The sequence below is a fragment of the Heterodontus francisci genome, chromosome 5 (assembly GCF_036365525.1).
Source record: "Heterodontus francisci isolate sHetFra1 chromosome 5, sHetFra1.hap1, whole genome shotgun sequence".
Taxonomy (NCBI): domain Eukaryota; kingdom Metazoa; phylum Chordata; class Chondrichthyes; order Heterodontiformes; family Heterodontidae; genus Heterodontus; species Heterodontus francisci.
The window spans coordinates 108,890,635-108,909,116 of NC_090375.1; the positions used below are offsets into that span (position 1 = coordinate 108,890,635).

General features: G+C 43.1%; 1 protein-coding gene across 2 annotated transcripts in view; it reads left to right on the forward strand.

The window, feature by feature from the left end:
- The window catches only part of rab2a (RAB2A, member RAS oncogene family), a 130,900-nt gene that overhangs the window by 51,965 nt on the left and 60,453 nt on the right, over positions 1–18,482 (forward strand). For both annotated transcript variants that reach the window (XM_068031898.1, XM_068031897.1), the window contains exons 3-5: positions 3,663–3,730; positions 6,594–6,676; positions 9,028–9,120. In XM_068031898.1, the coding sequence (XP_067887999.1) occupies positions 3,663–3,730; positions 6,594–6,676; positions 9,028–9,120 (244 nt within the window). The remainder of the gene's footprint in view (positions 1–3,662; positions 3,731–6,593; positions 6,677–9,027; positions 9,121–18,482) is intronic.

Consider the following 18,482-nt stretch of genomic DNA (forward strand, 5'->3'; position numbering starts at 1 on the left):
CCCTCAAGTCCTCCTTACTAACATCTGGGGGCTTGTGAGAAAATTTGGGGTGCTATTCCATAGCCTAGTCAAGAAACAGCCTGACATGGTCATACTCACTGAATCATACCTTACAGATAATGTCCTAAAAACCACCGTCGCAATCCCTGGGTATGTCCTGTCCCACTGGCAGAACAGACCCACCAGAGGTAGCAGCACAGTGGTATATAGTCGGGAAGGAGTTGCCCTGGAAGTCATCAACATTTGACTCCAGACCCCATGAAGTCTCATGACATCAGGTCAAACATGAGCAAGGAACTCTGCTGATTACCACCTACTGCCCCACCCCCCCCCACTCCCCAAAAAGCTGCTGGATCAGTGCTTCTCCATGTCAAACACCAATTGGAAGAAGCACTGAGGGTAGCAAGGGCACAAAATGTACTCCGGGTGGGGGACTTCAATGTCCATCACCAAGAGTGGCTTGGTAGTACCGCTAGTGACCGAGTTGGCCGAGTCCGAAAGGACAGCTGCTAGACTGGGTCTGTGGCAGGTGGTGAGGGAACCAACAGGGAAAAATGTACTTGACCTTGTCCTTGCCAATCTATCTGTCACGGATGCATCTGTCCATGATGGTATTGGTAGGAGTGACCACTGCACAGTCCTTGTGGAGATGAAGTCCCGTCTTCACACTGAGGGTACCCACCATAGTGTGTGGCACCACCACCGTGCTGCATGAGTTAGATTTAGAACCGATCTAGCAACTTAAAACTGGGCATCCATAAGGCGCTGTGCGCCATAAGCAGCAGCAGAATTGTATTCAACTGCAATCTGTAACCTCATGGCATGGCATATCCACCACTCTACCATTACCATTACTGGGGGGACCAAACCTGGTTTAATGAAGAGTGCAGGAGAGCATGCCAGGAGCAGCACCAGGCATACCTAAAAATGAGGTGTCTGCCTGTGAAGCTACAACACAGGACAACTTGCACGCCAAGCAGCGGAAGCAGCATGCAATAGACAGAGCTAAGCAATCCCACAACCAATGGATCAGATCTAAGCTCTGCAGTCCTGCCACATCCAATCGGGCATGGTGGATAAGTAAACAACTGACAGGAGGAGGGGCTCCACAAACATTTCTCCCCCCCCCCCCCCCCCCAAACAAAACAATGGGGGAGCCCAGCACATCAGTGCAAAAGACGAGGCTGGAGAATTTGCATCCATCTTCTGCCAGAAGTGCTGAGTGGATGATCCATCATGGCCTCCTCCTGACACGCCCAGCATCACAGATGCCAGTCTTAAGCCAATCTGATTTTGCTCAACATGGGCTGAATACATTGTGTACTGCAAAGGCTATAGGCCCTGACAACATTCTGGCAATAGTACTGAAAACTTGTGCTCCGGGACTAGCCACACCCCTAACCAAGCTGTTCCAGTACAGCTACAACACTGGCAATGTGGAGAATTGCCCAGGTATGTCGTGTGCACAAAATGCAGGACAAATCCGACCTGACCTATTACTGCCCCATCAGTCTACTCTTGATCATCAGCAAAGTGGTAAAAGGGGTCATTGACAGTGCAATCAAGTAGCACTTGCTCAGCAATAACCTGCTCACTGACTCAGTTCAGGTTCTGCCAGGGCCACTCAGTTCCTGACCTCATTACAGTTCTGGTCCAAACGTGGACAAAAGAGCTGAACTCAAGAGGTGAGGTGAGAGTGACTGCCCTTGACATCAAGGCAGCATTTGACCGAGTATCGCATCAAGGAGCCCTAGCAAAACTGAGGTCAGTGGGAATCAGGGGGAAAACTCCTGCTGGTTGGAATTATAGCTAGCACAAAGGGAGATGGTTGTGGTTGTTGGAGGTCAATCATCTCCATCCCAGGATATCAGAGTTCCTCAGTAGTGTCCTAGGCCAAACCATCTTCTGCTTCATCAGAGGTCAGAAGTGGGGATATTCACTCAACAGTGTTGAGCATTCGTGACTCCTCAAATTCTGAAGTAGCCATTGTTGATGGGCAGCAAGACCTGGACAGCATCCAGGCTTGGGCTGATGAGTGGCAAGTAACATTCACATCTCACTAATGCCAGGCAATGACCATCTCCACCAAGAGAGAATCTAACCATCTCCCCTTGACATTCAATGGCATTACCATCGCTGAATCCCCCACTATCAACAACCTGGGGGTTACCATTGACTAGAAACTGAACTGGGCCAGTCACAAATGCTGTGGCGACAAGAGCAGGTCAGAGGCTAGGAATCCTGTGGTGAGTAGCTCACCTGACTCCCCAAAGCCTGTCCACCATCTGCAAGGCACAAGTCAGGAGTGTGATGGAATACTCTCCACTTGCCTGGATGGTTGCAACTCCAACAACACTCAGGAAGCTCGACACCATCCAGAACAAAGCCCGCTTGATTGGTACCCCATTCACCACCTTCATTCATTCCCTCCACCACTGACGCACAGCGGCAGTAGTGTGTACCATCTACAAGATAGACTGCAGCAACTCACCAAGGCTCCTTCGACAGAACCTTCCAACCAGTGACCTCTTCCGCCTCGAAGGACAAGGGCAGCAGATACATGGGAAGACCACCACCTATAAGTTCCCCTCCAAGCCACACACCATCCTGACTTGGAATGTTGCTGTGTCAAAATCCTGGAACTCCCTAACAGCACTGTGGGTGTACCTATACCCCAAGGACTGCAGCGGTCAAGAAGGGGGCTCACCACCACCTAGAGGACAATTGGGGATGGGCAATAAAATGCTGGTCTAACCAGTGACGCCCACATCCCATGAACAAATAAAAATTCTTCAGACCTTTATGTGTAATTGATAAAAGACAAACATATGTCACATGTCAAATAATAGAATATATAAACATTTTATATAATGGCGTTGCATATGAAAATTATACAACAGAACAGATCGGTTCATCAATTATTGAAGGTACAATGTTGGTGAAATCAAATTCATCCACTTGCTTGATCATTTAGCTAAATGAAAGTAGCAATTCATACTTCATTAGTCAATATTTAAACAAAATTGTCACCATTTGTCACTAAATTGCTCTCAAGGTTGTATTCAGTTACAATTTGTTGGATTTCATGTAAAATGTTGCACATCACTTTTGCATAATTTGGTGATGAGTTCAAAGTTTAACTTATAAGTAAAGGTGCTGCTCCTCATCTTCCGATTAGGCACTTTACAGCCTTCTGGACTCGACCGTGAGTTCAACAGTTTCGGAAGATGACTGGCTTTTTAAAATTTTATTTTTTAACCATGTGCCTGCCTTGAACTCGGTTTTTCATCTGCTTTGGACAGAGCTGCAACCATTAACAATCCTTTTGCCTTTGTCCCATGGCATATTTGTCACTTAATCTCTCCTCCCCATTGCCCTATCATATACCTTCCCTTTTGTGTTCTCCTGCACCGCCCCCCCACCCCCCAACTTTCACTTGCTTTAAACCTAATTCATCTGTAACCTTTGCCAGTTCTGATGAAAGGTCACAGAGCTGAAATGTTAACTCTGCTTCTCTCTCCACAGATGTTGCCTGACCTGAGTAATTCCAGCACTTTGTGTTTATTTGATTTCCAGCATCATTTTGCTTTTGCTTCATCTAGGATTGGTCCTGTAAAAACATCTCCTACACTCTTTAATTTTTTTTTCTAATTTTGATCCAGGTGTAGAATTTGGGGCTCGAATGATAACCATCGATGGAAAACAAATAAAACTTCAGATTTGGGATACTGTAAGTCTTAATTTCAGATAGTTTGAGTGCTGTATTCATTTGATAACTGGTACAGATTTTCTTAAAACCCATGACAGACATAAATCATTGCCATAGTTGATCATTGTGCTTGTGCTAGATTCTGTAGAAGCCGTAGTTTTGTGAGGTGTTTAAATGCGAAGTTCAATTCTTTCCCTGCTTTCACGTGATTAAAGAATAGTTTCAAAAGAAGAATCTTATTTAAAATATTTCTGTAAAGTGAGCTGTGAAGAACTGAATGTGATAGTTTGTAGTTCATCTTGTAGTAGAATTTTTGTAAAAGCATGCAGTTGGAGGGACTAAATTAGAATGACTGCATTATGGTGGTTATGCAGAGGGATGGGGCTCTGACTTGGACTGCAGGTTCACCTTTTATGGGGGCAGAAAGACTTGATAGGAATCTAGCTGCCTACTACTGTTAATCACCTGAATTTCTCCTGCCATATCTGCTGGATACTTTGCTCCTCCTCCCACCCCATGCAGGAAATAAGTGACACTTGCAGAAAGTGTTCTTGAAGCATAGAATTATGTGGCCAAGAAGGAAGCCATTTGGCCCATTGTACCTGTGAAAGAGCTATCCAATTAGTCCCAGTGCCCTGCTCTTTACCCATAGTCCTGCAAACTTTTCCCTTCGAATATGAACCGAATTCCAGTTTGAAAATTACTATTGAATCTGCTTCCACCAACTTTCACGTAGTGCATTCCAAATCATGTTGAACAGAAAAATTTCTCATCTCTTCAATCTGTAATCTTCGGTTACCGAGTCTCCTGCCTGTGGTAATTGTTTCCCCTTACTTCAAAACCCTTCATAGAATAATGCAATGGTTACAGCACCGAAGGAGGCTATTAAGTCCATCGACCCTGTGCTGCGTGTACACCCAAGTCTAGGTCATTATATATCAGAAAAGCACCGGTCTTCGTATAGATCGCTGGAGAATACCACTATTATACCTTCCTTCAATCCGAAGAACAACAGTCCACCACTATTTTGTTTCATGTCTGTTGGCCAGTTTTGTATCTATGCTGCCACGTCCCTTTTATTCCATAAGCTTCAACTTCGCTGACAATTTATTAAATGCCATTTGGAAGTCCATATACACCACATCAAAAGCATTGCCCTCGTTAATCCTCTCTGTTCATCAAAAATTCAATAAAATGTTTAAAGACAATTTTAATCTGCATTTGTCTAAGTGAGCATTAATTTTGTCCCAGATTATTGTTTGTAAAAGTTTTCCTACAACTGAAGTTAAACTGACTGGCCTGTAGCTGCTGGGTTTATCCTTGCACTTTTTTTTTGGACATGGGTATAACATTTTCAGTTCTCCGGTTGCCTGGGACCATCCCTGTATCTAAGAAGGATTGGAAGATTATTGGAAGGCCAGTACCTCCACAGTTTTCACCCTTGCTTCCCTCAGCATCCTCGGATGTATCCCGTCTGGTGACTTATCAACTTTAACTATGACCAGCCTTTCTAGTATCTCCTTTTATCAATTTTTTGGCCATCATGTATCCCAACTGCCTCTTTTACTGATTTTGGCAGCATCTTCCCTGGCAAAGGCTGATGCAAAGTGCTCATCAGTACCTCAGCCTTGCCCTCTGTCGTCATGCATAGGTCTCCTTTTTGATCTCCAATTGGTCCCACCCCTCCTCTTCCTATGCTTCTACTATTTGCCTATCAAAAATTTTGGATTTCCTTAGCTGCTAATATCGTCACATACAGTCTCTTGCCTCTTTTTTCACATCCCTCCTGAACTTTGTAGATTCAGCCTGGTCTCGCTTGTATTACCAACTTGACATCTGTCATATGTCCCCTTTTTCTGCTTCTGTTCTCCTGAACACACTTCAGAAACTCTTTCCCACTCTCTGCACTTTATACTATTCCAGCTGATATTAGGATAATTGCAGTCCCTCATTATCACTGCTCTATTGTTCTTGCACCTCTCTAATTTCTCCAAGTTTGCTCCTCTATATCTTTCCCACTAGTTGGCCTATAGAATACATCCGGTATTATAATGGCACCTCTTGTTTCTTAACTCTAACCAAATAGATTCTGTTCTTGATGCCTCCAGAACATCCACAAAGTCCAGCACTGCAATCTTAATCTTAATCAGTGCTGCCTCCCCTCCTCCTTTCTTCCTTATCTTTCTTGAACACCTTATAGTCGGGGATATTTAGAACCTAGTCTTGCCCTTTTTTGAGTTGGGTCACTTATTGGCACATCATATTCTCGTGGCTATTCCTGCCTTTAGTTGACCAACCACCTTAAACCACGCTTTACATACATGCACTGCAAACCTAATTTCGGCCTCCCTGTATTCCCACTTGGTCTGACTCCACCTAATACCGTACTTTTTTTTTTGCTGTAATGCTGTATGTCTCCCATTCCTTTGTGCGGCCTCTTTCTTTTCTGATATTCCATATTGGTGCCCTGCCAAATAAAGTTAAACCCTCGCCAACAGCACCAACAAAATGTCCCACAAGAACATTGGCCATGGCTCTGTTGAGATGCAACCCATCTTGCTTGTGCAGGTGTTGTCTCCCCCAGAATCTGTCCTAATGTTGCAGGAATCTAAATCCCTCTCTTCTGCGCCATCTGTCCTGCAGGTACTGCAGTTGGTACTGATATGGACCATGACTTCTGGTTGTTACCTTGCACTGTCACCTCAGTTGGAAGATCCAGCAACCTCATGATGTCAGGGGAACAGGAGTAATAAATGTTAACAGTAATTGACTGTGATCCCTACGCTTACCAAATTCACGTCCCAAAAAGAGCCTGTTTGTAATCCGCTAATCATATATACCTTGGGTAAATAACAAGAGTTTTCACATTCTGTTTTGTCACTAGGCTGGTCAGGAGTCTTTTCGTTCCATCACACGATCTTACTACAGAGGAGCTGCTGGTGCCTTGCTAGTTTATGATATCACAAGGTAGCTTTTAAATAAAAGTTGGTTTCCAGTTCAGTGATTAGAGATGTAATTGTCTTCGGTTTTTGAAATACTGGCTCTTTTGTGTTAAAGTTGGCTCATTTTTAATTCAACTAACTTTTAAATGGCCAAGTTCTGAAAACAAAATACATTCTAGTAAAGTGTGCATGCAGTCTATTTGAATATTCCGTGAAATCAAGCCAAGTTCCTTACATTAATGTAAAGATGTCAAGCTTTTAAGATGTTTGATGTAAATGGGAATAATCTCGTGATTCAAACTTACTCTTCACTCTTTCATTCTAATCCATCTCCCACTAATTTAAATGAGCTATTTCCATAGTTGGGTGAAATTAGTGTTGGTGCTTGTCTATAATTTGGAGCATTTCAGTTACCAAGTCTGTGGAAATGACAGGTGAAGCTTGAAAACCGTATATAATATGATATCTTTAGTAAGATCCTTGCAGTTGAAATTCACCAGTGAAAAGCTTTTACATACACTAATTGTCAGAATTAGTGTCTATTTTTCTGAATTAATTTGCTGGACATAGAGCTTCTAGTACATAGATTCTGTTGATATCTTGTAATCTGTCTACAGCGAAGACCTAATTTTTGTTCTGGGGCTCCATGGACTCAGTACAGCTGTTGACTCAGATTTGTGACTTCAAGTGTGAAGTCAAAATACCTTCTCGGGTGCTGTAACTGTGCAAAGTAATACTCCCAGTAAAGTTTTTGTTGGTAGGCTGATTTGAGAGTGTAGTGCTTTTAATTTTTCACAGGCACAGTTTGTAATGTGGAATGGGGTCTCGGCTTCCAAGCTGTTTCATGGCTGCACAGTTGCGCAGCTTAGCAGAAATATTGGTTTATGTATTTCAGCCATTTGCGTATCTACACAATCTGATGAGTAGGTTTACAATGCCAGAGCAGGCTTGCATTGTAACACACAAATGTGAGAGGTATGTGGGTTGCTCATGAGATCTAGCACATAGTGCAGACATACATTTCAAATGAGAAGTTGCTAACGTCATTGTTCCATGTGGGAGTATTTTAATGGTTATTTTCATAGTTGCATTTTTTCTGTGCCATTTACATAAGTTTCTGACAGTTTTGTACAGGAGGTTTGAGCATATCTAAACAAGATCTGGGAGAACAGTTAGACAGGTGGCTGAATGTATATTGAGAGAAGTGGGCTTTGGAGAAGCTTTGGAAGGAGAGCAGGGCATTGTGGCTTGAAAGCTGTCCAATGAATGGAGGAGAGATGTGGGGAAAGAAAGTAAGTAGGCCAGTCAGAGTGGCAGGAGGTTGCTTTTGAGGATGTAAGGATGGCAAAACAAAAACACTGTGCTTTTGAAAACATGCTTCAATGGGTGCCTGGGAGTGAGGAGCCAGTGGAGGTGGTTGAAGATGTATTAGTGTAGGGCAGCTATGAAATGAGACTGATTCTCAAGTTCTAGGTAAGTTCGAGTTTTAAGTTAGAGATTGGGAGAAGTAGTGGAGGTTTTGGGAGAAATCATGCATTTAAGTGACATGGTACAGATGATCACTTCCATAGGTATGAGGAAGGAATGTAGCTGGGTGACATTAAGGTGCACTTTGTTGTCTGAAGCTCAGTTTAGGATGTAGCAGGTTCATACTGGATTAGTCTGAATGAACAGTTGAGAATGGAATCTATGCTTGAGAAGTTCAGCCTCAGGTGAGAGGCAAACAAGGCATCTTCAGTCCTGATCATGTAGAACATTGACTCTAACATTCAGGCTGACTTACATGATAACCAGGCAGTCACAGGTGACATTTCTTGGTATGAAGATGATGGCAGAGGGGTAAACTGGGATCAAACATGAAGGTGACATTGTGCTTATGGATGTCAGCTACTGATGGGATGTCACCTGTGGGCACCATAGCATTGGGCTAAAGATTGAGTCTTGGGAAACGTTACAGATGATGATTTGGATGCTGTTGCAGATGTCCTGACTTCTTTGGGGTAGGTAATTGTAGAACCATGATGAATGCTGTCACGTGTGGTGGGGTCACAGAAGAGAGGCAGTGGAGGATGACTATAATGAATGCAGCAGAATGGTCAGTGAAGAATGTGTTTGGTATCATGAGCTTCTACCAAGCAGTCTAACTGTTGTGGGTGGAATGAAAATCACTGAAATAATTCCAACAGGAAATGGTTGAAGAAGTTGACTTGGAGTTAGGTGGCATTGGCCTGTCTGAAAGGGAGGTTAGAAATAAGAAGGAATAACAAAAGGGCTGAGGGTTTGCAAGTTAGTTATGTTAAATATGTTAACATTCTGCTGTTCAACAGTGAGATTTAATAAAAACCTTTTTTAATCTTGTAATAACTTTGTTCACAGAAGGGACACTTTCAATCACTTGACAACTTGGTTAGAAGATGCTCGCCAGCATTCCAACTCCAACATGGTCATCATGCTTATTGGAAATAAGAGGTAAAAATTTAATAAACATGTATGGCAACCTAGCAAAAGCTGACTGTTGAAAAGCTGCTTTTGTGTATAGACCAATGATGGGAAGACTAGAATCAGAATAAAATCATAGAATGGTTACAGCACAGAAGGAGGCCATTTGGCCCGCTCGTGCCAGCTCTCTGCAAGAGCAACTCAGCCAGTCCCACACTTCTGCCCTTTCCGTGTAGCCCTGAAATTATTTTTCTCGAAGTGCTTATCCAATTTCGTTTTGAAAGCTGTGGTTGAATCTGCCTCCACCACACTCGCAGGCCGTGCGTTCCTGATCTGAGCCAGCGACTTTCCTCATGCTCTCAACTTTCTCTGAGAACCGCCCCAGATTCTCCATTCGATCCACATAACTGAAGTCCCTCATCCCTGGAACCATTCCCGTAAGTCTTTTCTGCACGTGGTTGTTGGAGGTCAATCATCTCAGTCCCAGGACATCACTGCAGAAGTTCTTCAGGATAGTGTCCTAGGCCCAACCATCTTCAGCTGCTTCATCAATGACCTTCCCTCCATCATAAGATCAGAAGTGGGGGTATTCGCTGATTGCACAATGTTCAGCACCATTCGTGACTCCTCCGAAGCAGCCTGTGTCCAGATGCAGCAAGATCTGGACAACATCCAGGCTTGGGCTGATAATTGGCAAGTAATATTCGTGCCGAACAAGTGCCAGGCAATGACCATCTCCAACAAGAGAGAATCTAACAGTCTCTCCTTGATATTCAATGGCATTACCATCACTGAATCCTCCACTATCAACATCCTGGGGGTTACCATTGACAGAAACTGAACTGGACCAGCCACATAAATACTATGACCACAACAGCATGTCGGGCTAGGAATTCTGCAGCGAGTAATTCCCCTCCAGCTCCCCAATGCCTGTCTACCATCTACAAGGCACAAGTCAGGAGTGTGGTGGAATACTCTCCACATGCTTGGATGGGTGCAGCTCCAACAACTCTCAAGAAGCTTGACATCCAGGACAAAGCGGTCTGCTTTACCAACATCCCATCCACCACCTTCAATATTCACTTCCTCCACCACTGATGCACAGCGGCAGCAGTGTGTACCATCTGCAAGATGCACTGCAGCAACCCACCAAGGATGCTTTGACAGCTTCTTACAAATCCGCAACCTCTACCACCTAGAAGGACAAGGGCAGCCGATGCATAGGAACGCCGCCACCTGCAAATTCCCCTCCAATCCACACACCATCCTGACTACCATATTGCCATTCCTTCACTGTTGCTGGGTCAAAATCCTGGAACTCCCTTCCTAACAGCACTGTGGGTGTACCTACGCCCCAAGGACTGCAGCGGTTCAAAAAGGCAGCTCAAGGGCAATTAGTGATGGGCAATAAAATGCTGGCCCATCCAGCGCCACCCACATCTCATGAATGTAGTGTGGTGCCCAGAATTGAACACACTACTGCAGTTGAAGCCAAACCAGTGTTTGATAAAGGTTCTTCATAACTTTCTTGCTTTTGTACTCTGTGCCTCGATTTATAACCCGTGTGCCTTGTTAACTACCTCAACCTGCTGTGCCACCTTCAATGATTTGTGCACATATCCCCCCAGGTCTCTGTTCCTGCGCTGCCTTTAGAATTGCATCCTTTGTTATATCACCTGTCTTCATTCTTCCTACTTCTATTTCATTCCTCATACCTCATTCTTCTATTTATTGCTGAATGGCCTACTCCTAGTTTGCTGATGTTAGCAAATTGTGGAATTTTACTCTATATTCCAATATATATGAAGAACATAAGAACTAGAAGCCGAAGTAGGCAATTGAGCCCCTCGAGCCTGCTCTGCCATTCAATACGATCATGGCTGATCTCATCTCAGCCTCAACTCGACTTTCCTGCCCGTTCTCCATAACCCTCCAACACTTTACTAATTAGAAATCTGTCTCCTCAAATTTACTCAATGTCCTGGCATCCACTGCAGTCTGGGGTAGTGAATTCCACAGACTCACGACCCTTTGAGAGAAGTAATTTCTCCTCATCTCTGTTTTAAATCTGCTACCCTTTATCCTAAAACTATGACCTCTTATTCTAGATTTCCCCACCGGAGGAAACATCATCTCTGTCTACTTTGTCAATCCCCTTAATCATCATATATACCTTAATTAGATCTCCTCTCATTCTTCTAAACTCTAGAGAGAAAAGACCTAAACTGCTCATTCTCTCAAGACAAACCCCTCATCTCTGGAATCAATCTAGTGAACCTCCTCTGAACTGCCTCCAATGCAGCTACATTCCTCCTCAAGTAAGGGGACCAAAACTGTACGCAATCTAGTGCGGTCTCACTAATGCCTTGTACAGTTGCAGCAGCACTTCCCTACCTTTATACTCTATTCCTTTAGCAATAAATGCCAAAATTCCATTTGCCTTCCTTATTACCAGGGCCTGGTGGCCTACATCCTAGGGTCTTAAAGGAAGTGGCCATGGAGATAGTGGATCCATTGGTTATAATATTCCAAAATTCCCTGGATGTGGGAAGGGTTTCAGTGGATTGGAAAAACGCTAGTATAACGCCCTTATTCAAAATAGGAGGGAGGCAGAAAGTAGGAAACTATAGACCAGTTATTTTAACATCTGTCATTGGGAAATTGTTAGAATCCATTATGAAGTAAGTAATAACAGGACATTTAGAAAGTCAAAACTCAATCCATCAGAGTCAGCATGGTTTTATGAAGGGTAAATCGTGTTTGACTAATTTGCTAGAGGTCTTCGAAGATGTAACAAAGTGGATAATGGGGATCCTGTAAATGTAGTATATCTGGACTTCCAGAAGGCATTTGATAAGGTGCCGTACAAAAGGTTAATACACAAGTTAAGTTCCCATGGGGTTAGGGGCAATTTATTAGCTTGGTTAGGCGATTGGCTAACCAGCAGAAAACAGTCGGGATAAATGGGTCCTTTTCTGGTTGGCATGAAGTAACTAGTGGGGTGCCACAGGGTTCGGTCCTCTGGTTCCAACGATTTACAATCTATATTGTTGACTTGAAAGCAGGGATAGAAGGTACTATAGCCAAATTTGCAGATGACGCTAAAATAGGTGGGATAGTAAGTTGCAATAAAGAAATAAGAAATTTACAAATGGATGGGTTAGGTGAATGGGCCAAAATTTGGCAGATGGAGTTTAACGTCGATAAGTGTGAGGTTATTCATTTTGGTCAGAAGAAAAGAAAGGCAAATTATTATCTAAATGGAGAGAAACTTAATTTTGGCATGAACATTGATTTTACACTGTTACTGGAGTGAAGAACGGACCTGTAAACAGATCAGCTGTGGCTGGAAAATACATTTGCATATTAAGTGTTTGGAAGGACAAAGCAGCCATTCCCTGACCTATTCAATCCAGTGGACTTTTGATCACCAGACATTGAAGGTGGGGGAGCTCACATTCCAGGTTGACTGCTAAGATGGCTGAATACACAAACGTACATGGTCAAACCAGCAAGTCACATGACTAACCTGCTGGGCAATCTGAATTTTTTGATTTTGTACAGAAAGTCTGTTTGCTCCTGGGCTGAGGAGCTATTTCTCCTGTCTGTTTCCATCTCTTTCTCTCAAGCCTCTGCATCCACTGAAGGCACATGAAACTCGAGAGAAAGGTCTCCTATAGCGAACAAGGTTTAAGAATAATACTGGGCCCCAACAAAAAGCAAGATCTACCTACAATCAAGCACTCTACAGTGAGCTCGAAGAACTCGGGGCAGCGCAGTGGTTAGCACTGCAGCCTCACAGCTCCAGCGACCCGGGTTCAATTCAGAGTTCTGCCTGTGCGGAGTTTGCAAGTTCTCCCTGTGACTGCGTGGGTTTTCGATGGGTGCTCTGGTTTCCTCCCACAGCCAAAGACTTGCAGGTTGATAGGTAAATTGGCCATTATAAATTGCCCCTAGTATAGGTGGGAGAATTGAGGGAAGGTGGGGATGTGGTAGGAATATGGGATTAATGTAGGATTAGTATAAATGGGTGGTTGATGGTCGGCACAGACTCGGTGGGCCGAAGGGCCTGTTTCAGTGCTGTATCTCTAAATAAAAAATAATAAATAAACCGTAATGACAACTCTTCAGATATTGCCTCAAACTTTCCACTTTATTTTTCTTTTGCTCTTTTCTGTCTCTATTTGCATGTGTGTATCGTGTATGCTTGATGGCGTGGGGCACAGCATGTATCTGTAGGCATCAACCGAATTAGAGTTTTAAGTTTAATAAATTTCAACTTTTCTTCTTTAAACCTAAAAAGCCTGTTTGTGCTGGTTTCTTGTCTTACAATTGGAAAGTGGTGAACAAGGATTCACCAAAGGGGAGCTCAAAAATTTGTTTAAAAATAAAACCCTTTTCCAGTGAGACCAGATGAAGGCTGAAAGGAAGCCCTCGACCTCTTTCTCACCTGGTCGTAACTGATATATATGTACCATCCTCCAGTCTGAACAGCCATTTACTACAACTTGCTGTTTTGTCCTTGAGCCAATTTTTTATCCAAGCTGACACTGACTCTCCTATTCCATAAGCCTCAATTTTGTTAACCAGTCTTTTATGTGGCACTTTGTTAAACGTATTTTAAAATCCATATAGACAACATCTATTGCCTTTCCTTCATCAACCATCTGTTACTTCATCAAAAAATACAAACAGATTAGTCAAGCACAATCTGCCTTTTACAAATCTGTGCTGCCTCCTTAATCCATGTGCTTGTTCATTTTTATCCTGATTATTGTTTCTGAAACCTTACCCACTGCTGACGTATTAAACTGGCTGGCCTGTAGTTCCCAGGAATGTCCTTAAACCCTTTCTTAAATAAGGGTAATGCAGTTGATGTGGTGTAAATGGACTTCCAAAAAGTGCCTGCTAATAGGCTTGTCAGCACGGTTGAAACCCACGGGATAAAAAGCGACATTGCCGCTCTCCAATCTTTTGGCTCCTACAGAAGATTGAAAGATTATGGCATGCCCTTCTGTTTTCACTCTCATTTCCTTTGGCAACCTGGAATGCAAGCCATCTGGACCAGGCAACTTATCCACTCTAAGCATAGCCAGCCTATCCGGTACATTCTGTATCAATTTTCACCTCATCAATTACCTCTACCATCTCTGCTACTGATATTTTGTCAGCATCCTCTTCCTTAACAAACACTGAGAGAAAGTACTCATTAAGTATTCCAGCCTTGCCCTTCACCTCTAAGCATATTTTGCAGCCTCTGTCCCTAATAGGACCCAACCTCTTTTGTCAGCATGTAAATGGTAAGCAGGTAGTAAGAATTTTGGGTTCCTTTTAATATTAACTACCATTCTGTTCTCATTCTCTCCTTTGCCAGTCGTATTTTCCTATGAACATACAAATTAGGAGCAGCAGTAGGCCACTCGGCCCCTCGAGCCTGCTCTGCTATTCAATAAGATCCTGGCTGATCTGTACCTCCGGTACCCCTGATAATTTTTCAACCTCTTGCTCATCAAGAATCTATCTACCTCTGCCTTAAAAATATTCGGAGACTCTGCTTCCACTGCCTTTTGAGGGAGAGAGTTCCAAAGATTCACTACCCTCTGAGAAAAAAATTCTCCTCATCTCTGCCTGAAATGGGCAACCCCTTATTTTTAAATGGTGACCCCCTAGTTCTAGATTCCCTGACAAGGGGAAGCCTCCTTTCCACATCCACCTCAGGTCTTATGTTTCAATCAAGTCTTGTCTTACTCTTCTAAACTTCAGCAGATACAAGCCTAGCCTGTCCATCCTTTCCTCATAGGACTACCCAACCATTCCAGGTATTAGTCTAGCAAACCTTCTCTGAACTGCGTCCAAAGCATTTACATCCTTCCTTTATTAAGGAGACCAATACTGTACACAGTACTCCAGATGTGGTCTCACCAATGTCCTGTATAACTGAAGCATAACCTCCTACCTTTGTATTCAATTCCCCTCTCAATAAATGATAACATTCTATTAGCTTTCCTAATTACTTGCTGAACCTGCATACTAACCTTTCGCGATTCACGCACAAGGCCAACCAGATCCCTCAGCATCTGAGCTCTGCAATCTCTCACCATTTAGATATGCTTTTTTTATTCTTCCTGCCAAAATGGACAATTTCATATTTTCCCACATTCTACTCCATTTGCCAGATCTTTGCCTACTCACTTAACCTATCTATATCCCTTTGTAGCTTCCCTATATCCTCTTCACAAACTATTTTCCTACCTATATTTGTGGCATCAGCAAATTTAGCAACCATACCTTTGGTCCCTTCATCAAAGCCATTTATATGAATTGTAAAAAGTTGAGGCCCCAACACTGATGCTTTTGGCACACCACTCGTTACATCTTATCAACCAGCAAATGACCCATTTGTGCCTACTCTTCCCTGTTAGCTAGCCAATTTTCTATCCATGACAATGTTACTCCCTACACCATGAGCTTTTATTTTCCTCAATAACCTTTGATGTGGCACCTTATCAAATGCCTTCTTAAAATCTAAGTACAGTACATCCACCAGTTCCCCTTTATCCACAGCACGTTATTACTTCAAAGAACTCCAATAAATTGGTTAAACATGATTTCCCTTTCACAAAACCTTGTTGACTCTGCCTGATTACCTTGATTTTTTTTTCTAAGTGCCCTGCTTTAAAGTCTTTAATAACAGCTTTTAACATTTTCCCTATGGCTGATAAGCTAACTGGCCTGTAGTTTCCTGCTTTCTGTCTCCATCCCCTTTTGAATAAAGCAGTTACATTCGCTATTTTCCAATCTAATGGAACCTTCCCCGAATCTAGGGAATTTTGGAAAATTAAAACCAACACCTCAACTATCTCACTAGCCACTTCTAAGTCCCAAGGATGAAGTCCATCAGGACCTGGGGACTTATCAGCCTGCAGCTCCAACAGTTTACTCAGTACTACCTCTCTGGTGATTGTAATTTTGATTTCCCCTCTCCCTTCCATTTCCTGATTTACAGCTATTTCTGGGGTGTTACTTGTATCATCTATAGTGAAGACCGATGCAAAATACCTGTTCAATTCACGTGCTGTCTTATTTTCCCTTATTAATTCCCCAGATGCAGTTTCTATAGGACCAGCGCTAACTTTAAGTATCTGTAGCAACCCTTACTATCTTTTCATATTTCCAGCTAGCTTTCTCTTGTACTCTAATTTTTCCCTCATCGATATTTTAGTCATTCTTTGCTGCTTTTTATATTCTGTCCAATTGTCTGACCTACCACCCATCTTTGCACAATGAATGCTTTTTCTTTGAGTTTGATGCTATCTTTAACTTTTTTAGTTAACCACAGATAGTGGAATTTTTCTTTCTCGTTGGAATGTATCTACTCTGTATTCTGAAATATCCCCTTACATGTCTGCCACTGCATCTCTGTTGACCTATCCCTTAACCTGATTTGCCAGTTCACTTTAGCTAGCTCGACTTTCATACCCTGATAATTGCCCTTATTTAAGTTTTAAAATACTAGTCTTGGACCCATTCTTCTCTCCTTCAAAGTGAATGTAAAATTCAATCATATGATCGCTGCTGCCTAGGGGCACTTTCACTATGAGGTCATGAATTAATCCTATCCCATTGCACAATACCAGGCCTGGTATAGCCTGCTCTCTGGCTGCAGAATGTGCTGTTCTAAGAAACTGCCTCAAACATTCCATGACCACCTCATCTAGGCTACCTTTGCCCATCTGTTTCTTACAGTCTATATGTAGATTAAAACCCCCCATGATTATCGCCATACCTTTCTGACAAGCTCCCATTATTTCTTCCTTTATACCCTGTCGTACTGTGTGGTTCTGTTGAGACTCTACACCACTCCCACAAATCACACTCTTGCCTTTATCATTTCTCATCTCCCCAAACCGTTTTCTACATGCTGGTTTCCTGAACTTGGGTCATCCTCTTCAAATTTGGTAATATCATTAATTAACAGAGCCACACCTTTTCCTAGCTTCTTGTCCTTTCTAAATGTTTTGTACCTTTCAATATACAGGTTCCAATCTGTCGTCCTGCAGCCATGTCTCTGTAATGGCTATAAGATTGTACTTATTTATTTCTATTTGTGCTATCAGTTCATCTGTTTTTTGTTTCGAATGCTACGCGTATTCAGATAGAGTCTTTAGTTTTGTCCTTTTATTATTTTTGTAACGTCTAGCCTTGACTGATGATTTACTCTTCGATTTGTACTCTGTCCCTTCCTGTCATGGTCTGTTTAGCATTTCCCATATTAATACCTTTGTTGCCTTGTCTCTACTCTTTGATTTACCACATCTTGCTAAATTTGATCCTTGCCCCCAATATCTAGTTTAAAACACCCTCTACTTCCCTAGTTATGCGACTTGCTAGAGCACTGGTCCCAGCACAGTTCAGGTGTAAACCATCCCAACGATACAGCCCCCACTTTCCCCAGTCCTGGTGCCAGTGCCCCACGAACTGGAGCCCACTTCTATCACACCCGTGGTCTTTGAACCATGCATTCATTTCTCTAATCATATTTGCCCTATGCCAATTTGCACGTGGCTCAGGTAGTAATCCGGAGATGATTACCTTTTAGGTTCTGCTTAATTTGGTGCCTAGCTCCTCATACTGACTATGCAGAAACTCTTTCCTTGTCCTGCCTATGTCGTTTGTACCTACACTGACCACAACGACTGGATCCTCCCCTTCCCACTCTAAGTTCCTGTCCAGCCCTGAACAGATGTCCTGAACCCTGACACCGAGCAGGCAACACAGCCTTCTGGACACACTCTCTTTGCACAGAACAGTGTCAATCCCCCCCCCCCCCCCCACCCCCAAACTAGGCAGTCCCCTACTACCATTACATTCATTTTTGCTTTCCCCACTTGAATGGCTTCCTGTACCACAGTGCCATGGTCAGTTAGCTCATCCACCCTGCAGCCCCCATTCTCATCCAAGCAAGCTGAAAGAACTTCAAACCTGTTGGACAGTTGCAAAGGCTGAGGCTCCTGCACTCTGGGTCCCCTTACCTGCCTCAGCTGTGGCTCTCCTGTCCCTAACCACTGACCAAATCGGAAGACCCTATCCTGAGGGTTGTGACTGCCTCCTAGTACAAAGTTTCCAGGTAACATCCCCCTCCCTGATGCGTCCTCTCATCTCCCCCTCAACATATTGTATTTGGCCTGTTTTTTGCTTGAAGAATTCACCTGACATGCATTGTATACTGTCTTGAATTTCATCTGCCTCTTGTCTTTCCATTCCACCAGCCTCTTGATGTCTAGCACAATTCTCCTCACTGTTCACGATACTTCCAACTTGTGCCATCTGCAAATTTTGAGATGATGCCTTGTGCACCCAAATCTTGATCATTAATCTAGATCAAGAAAAGC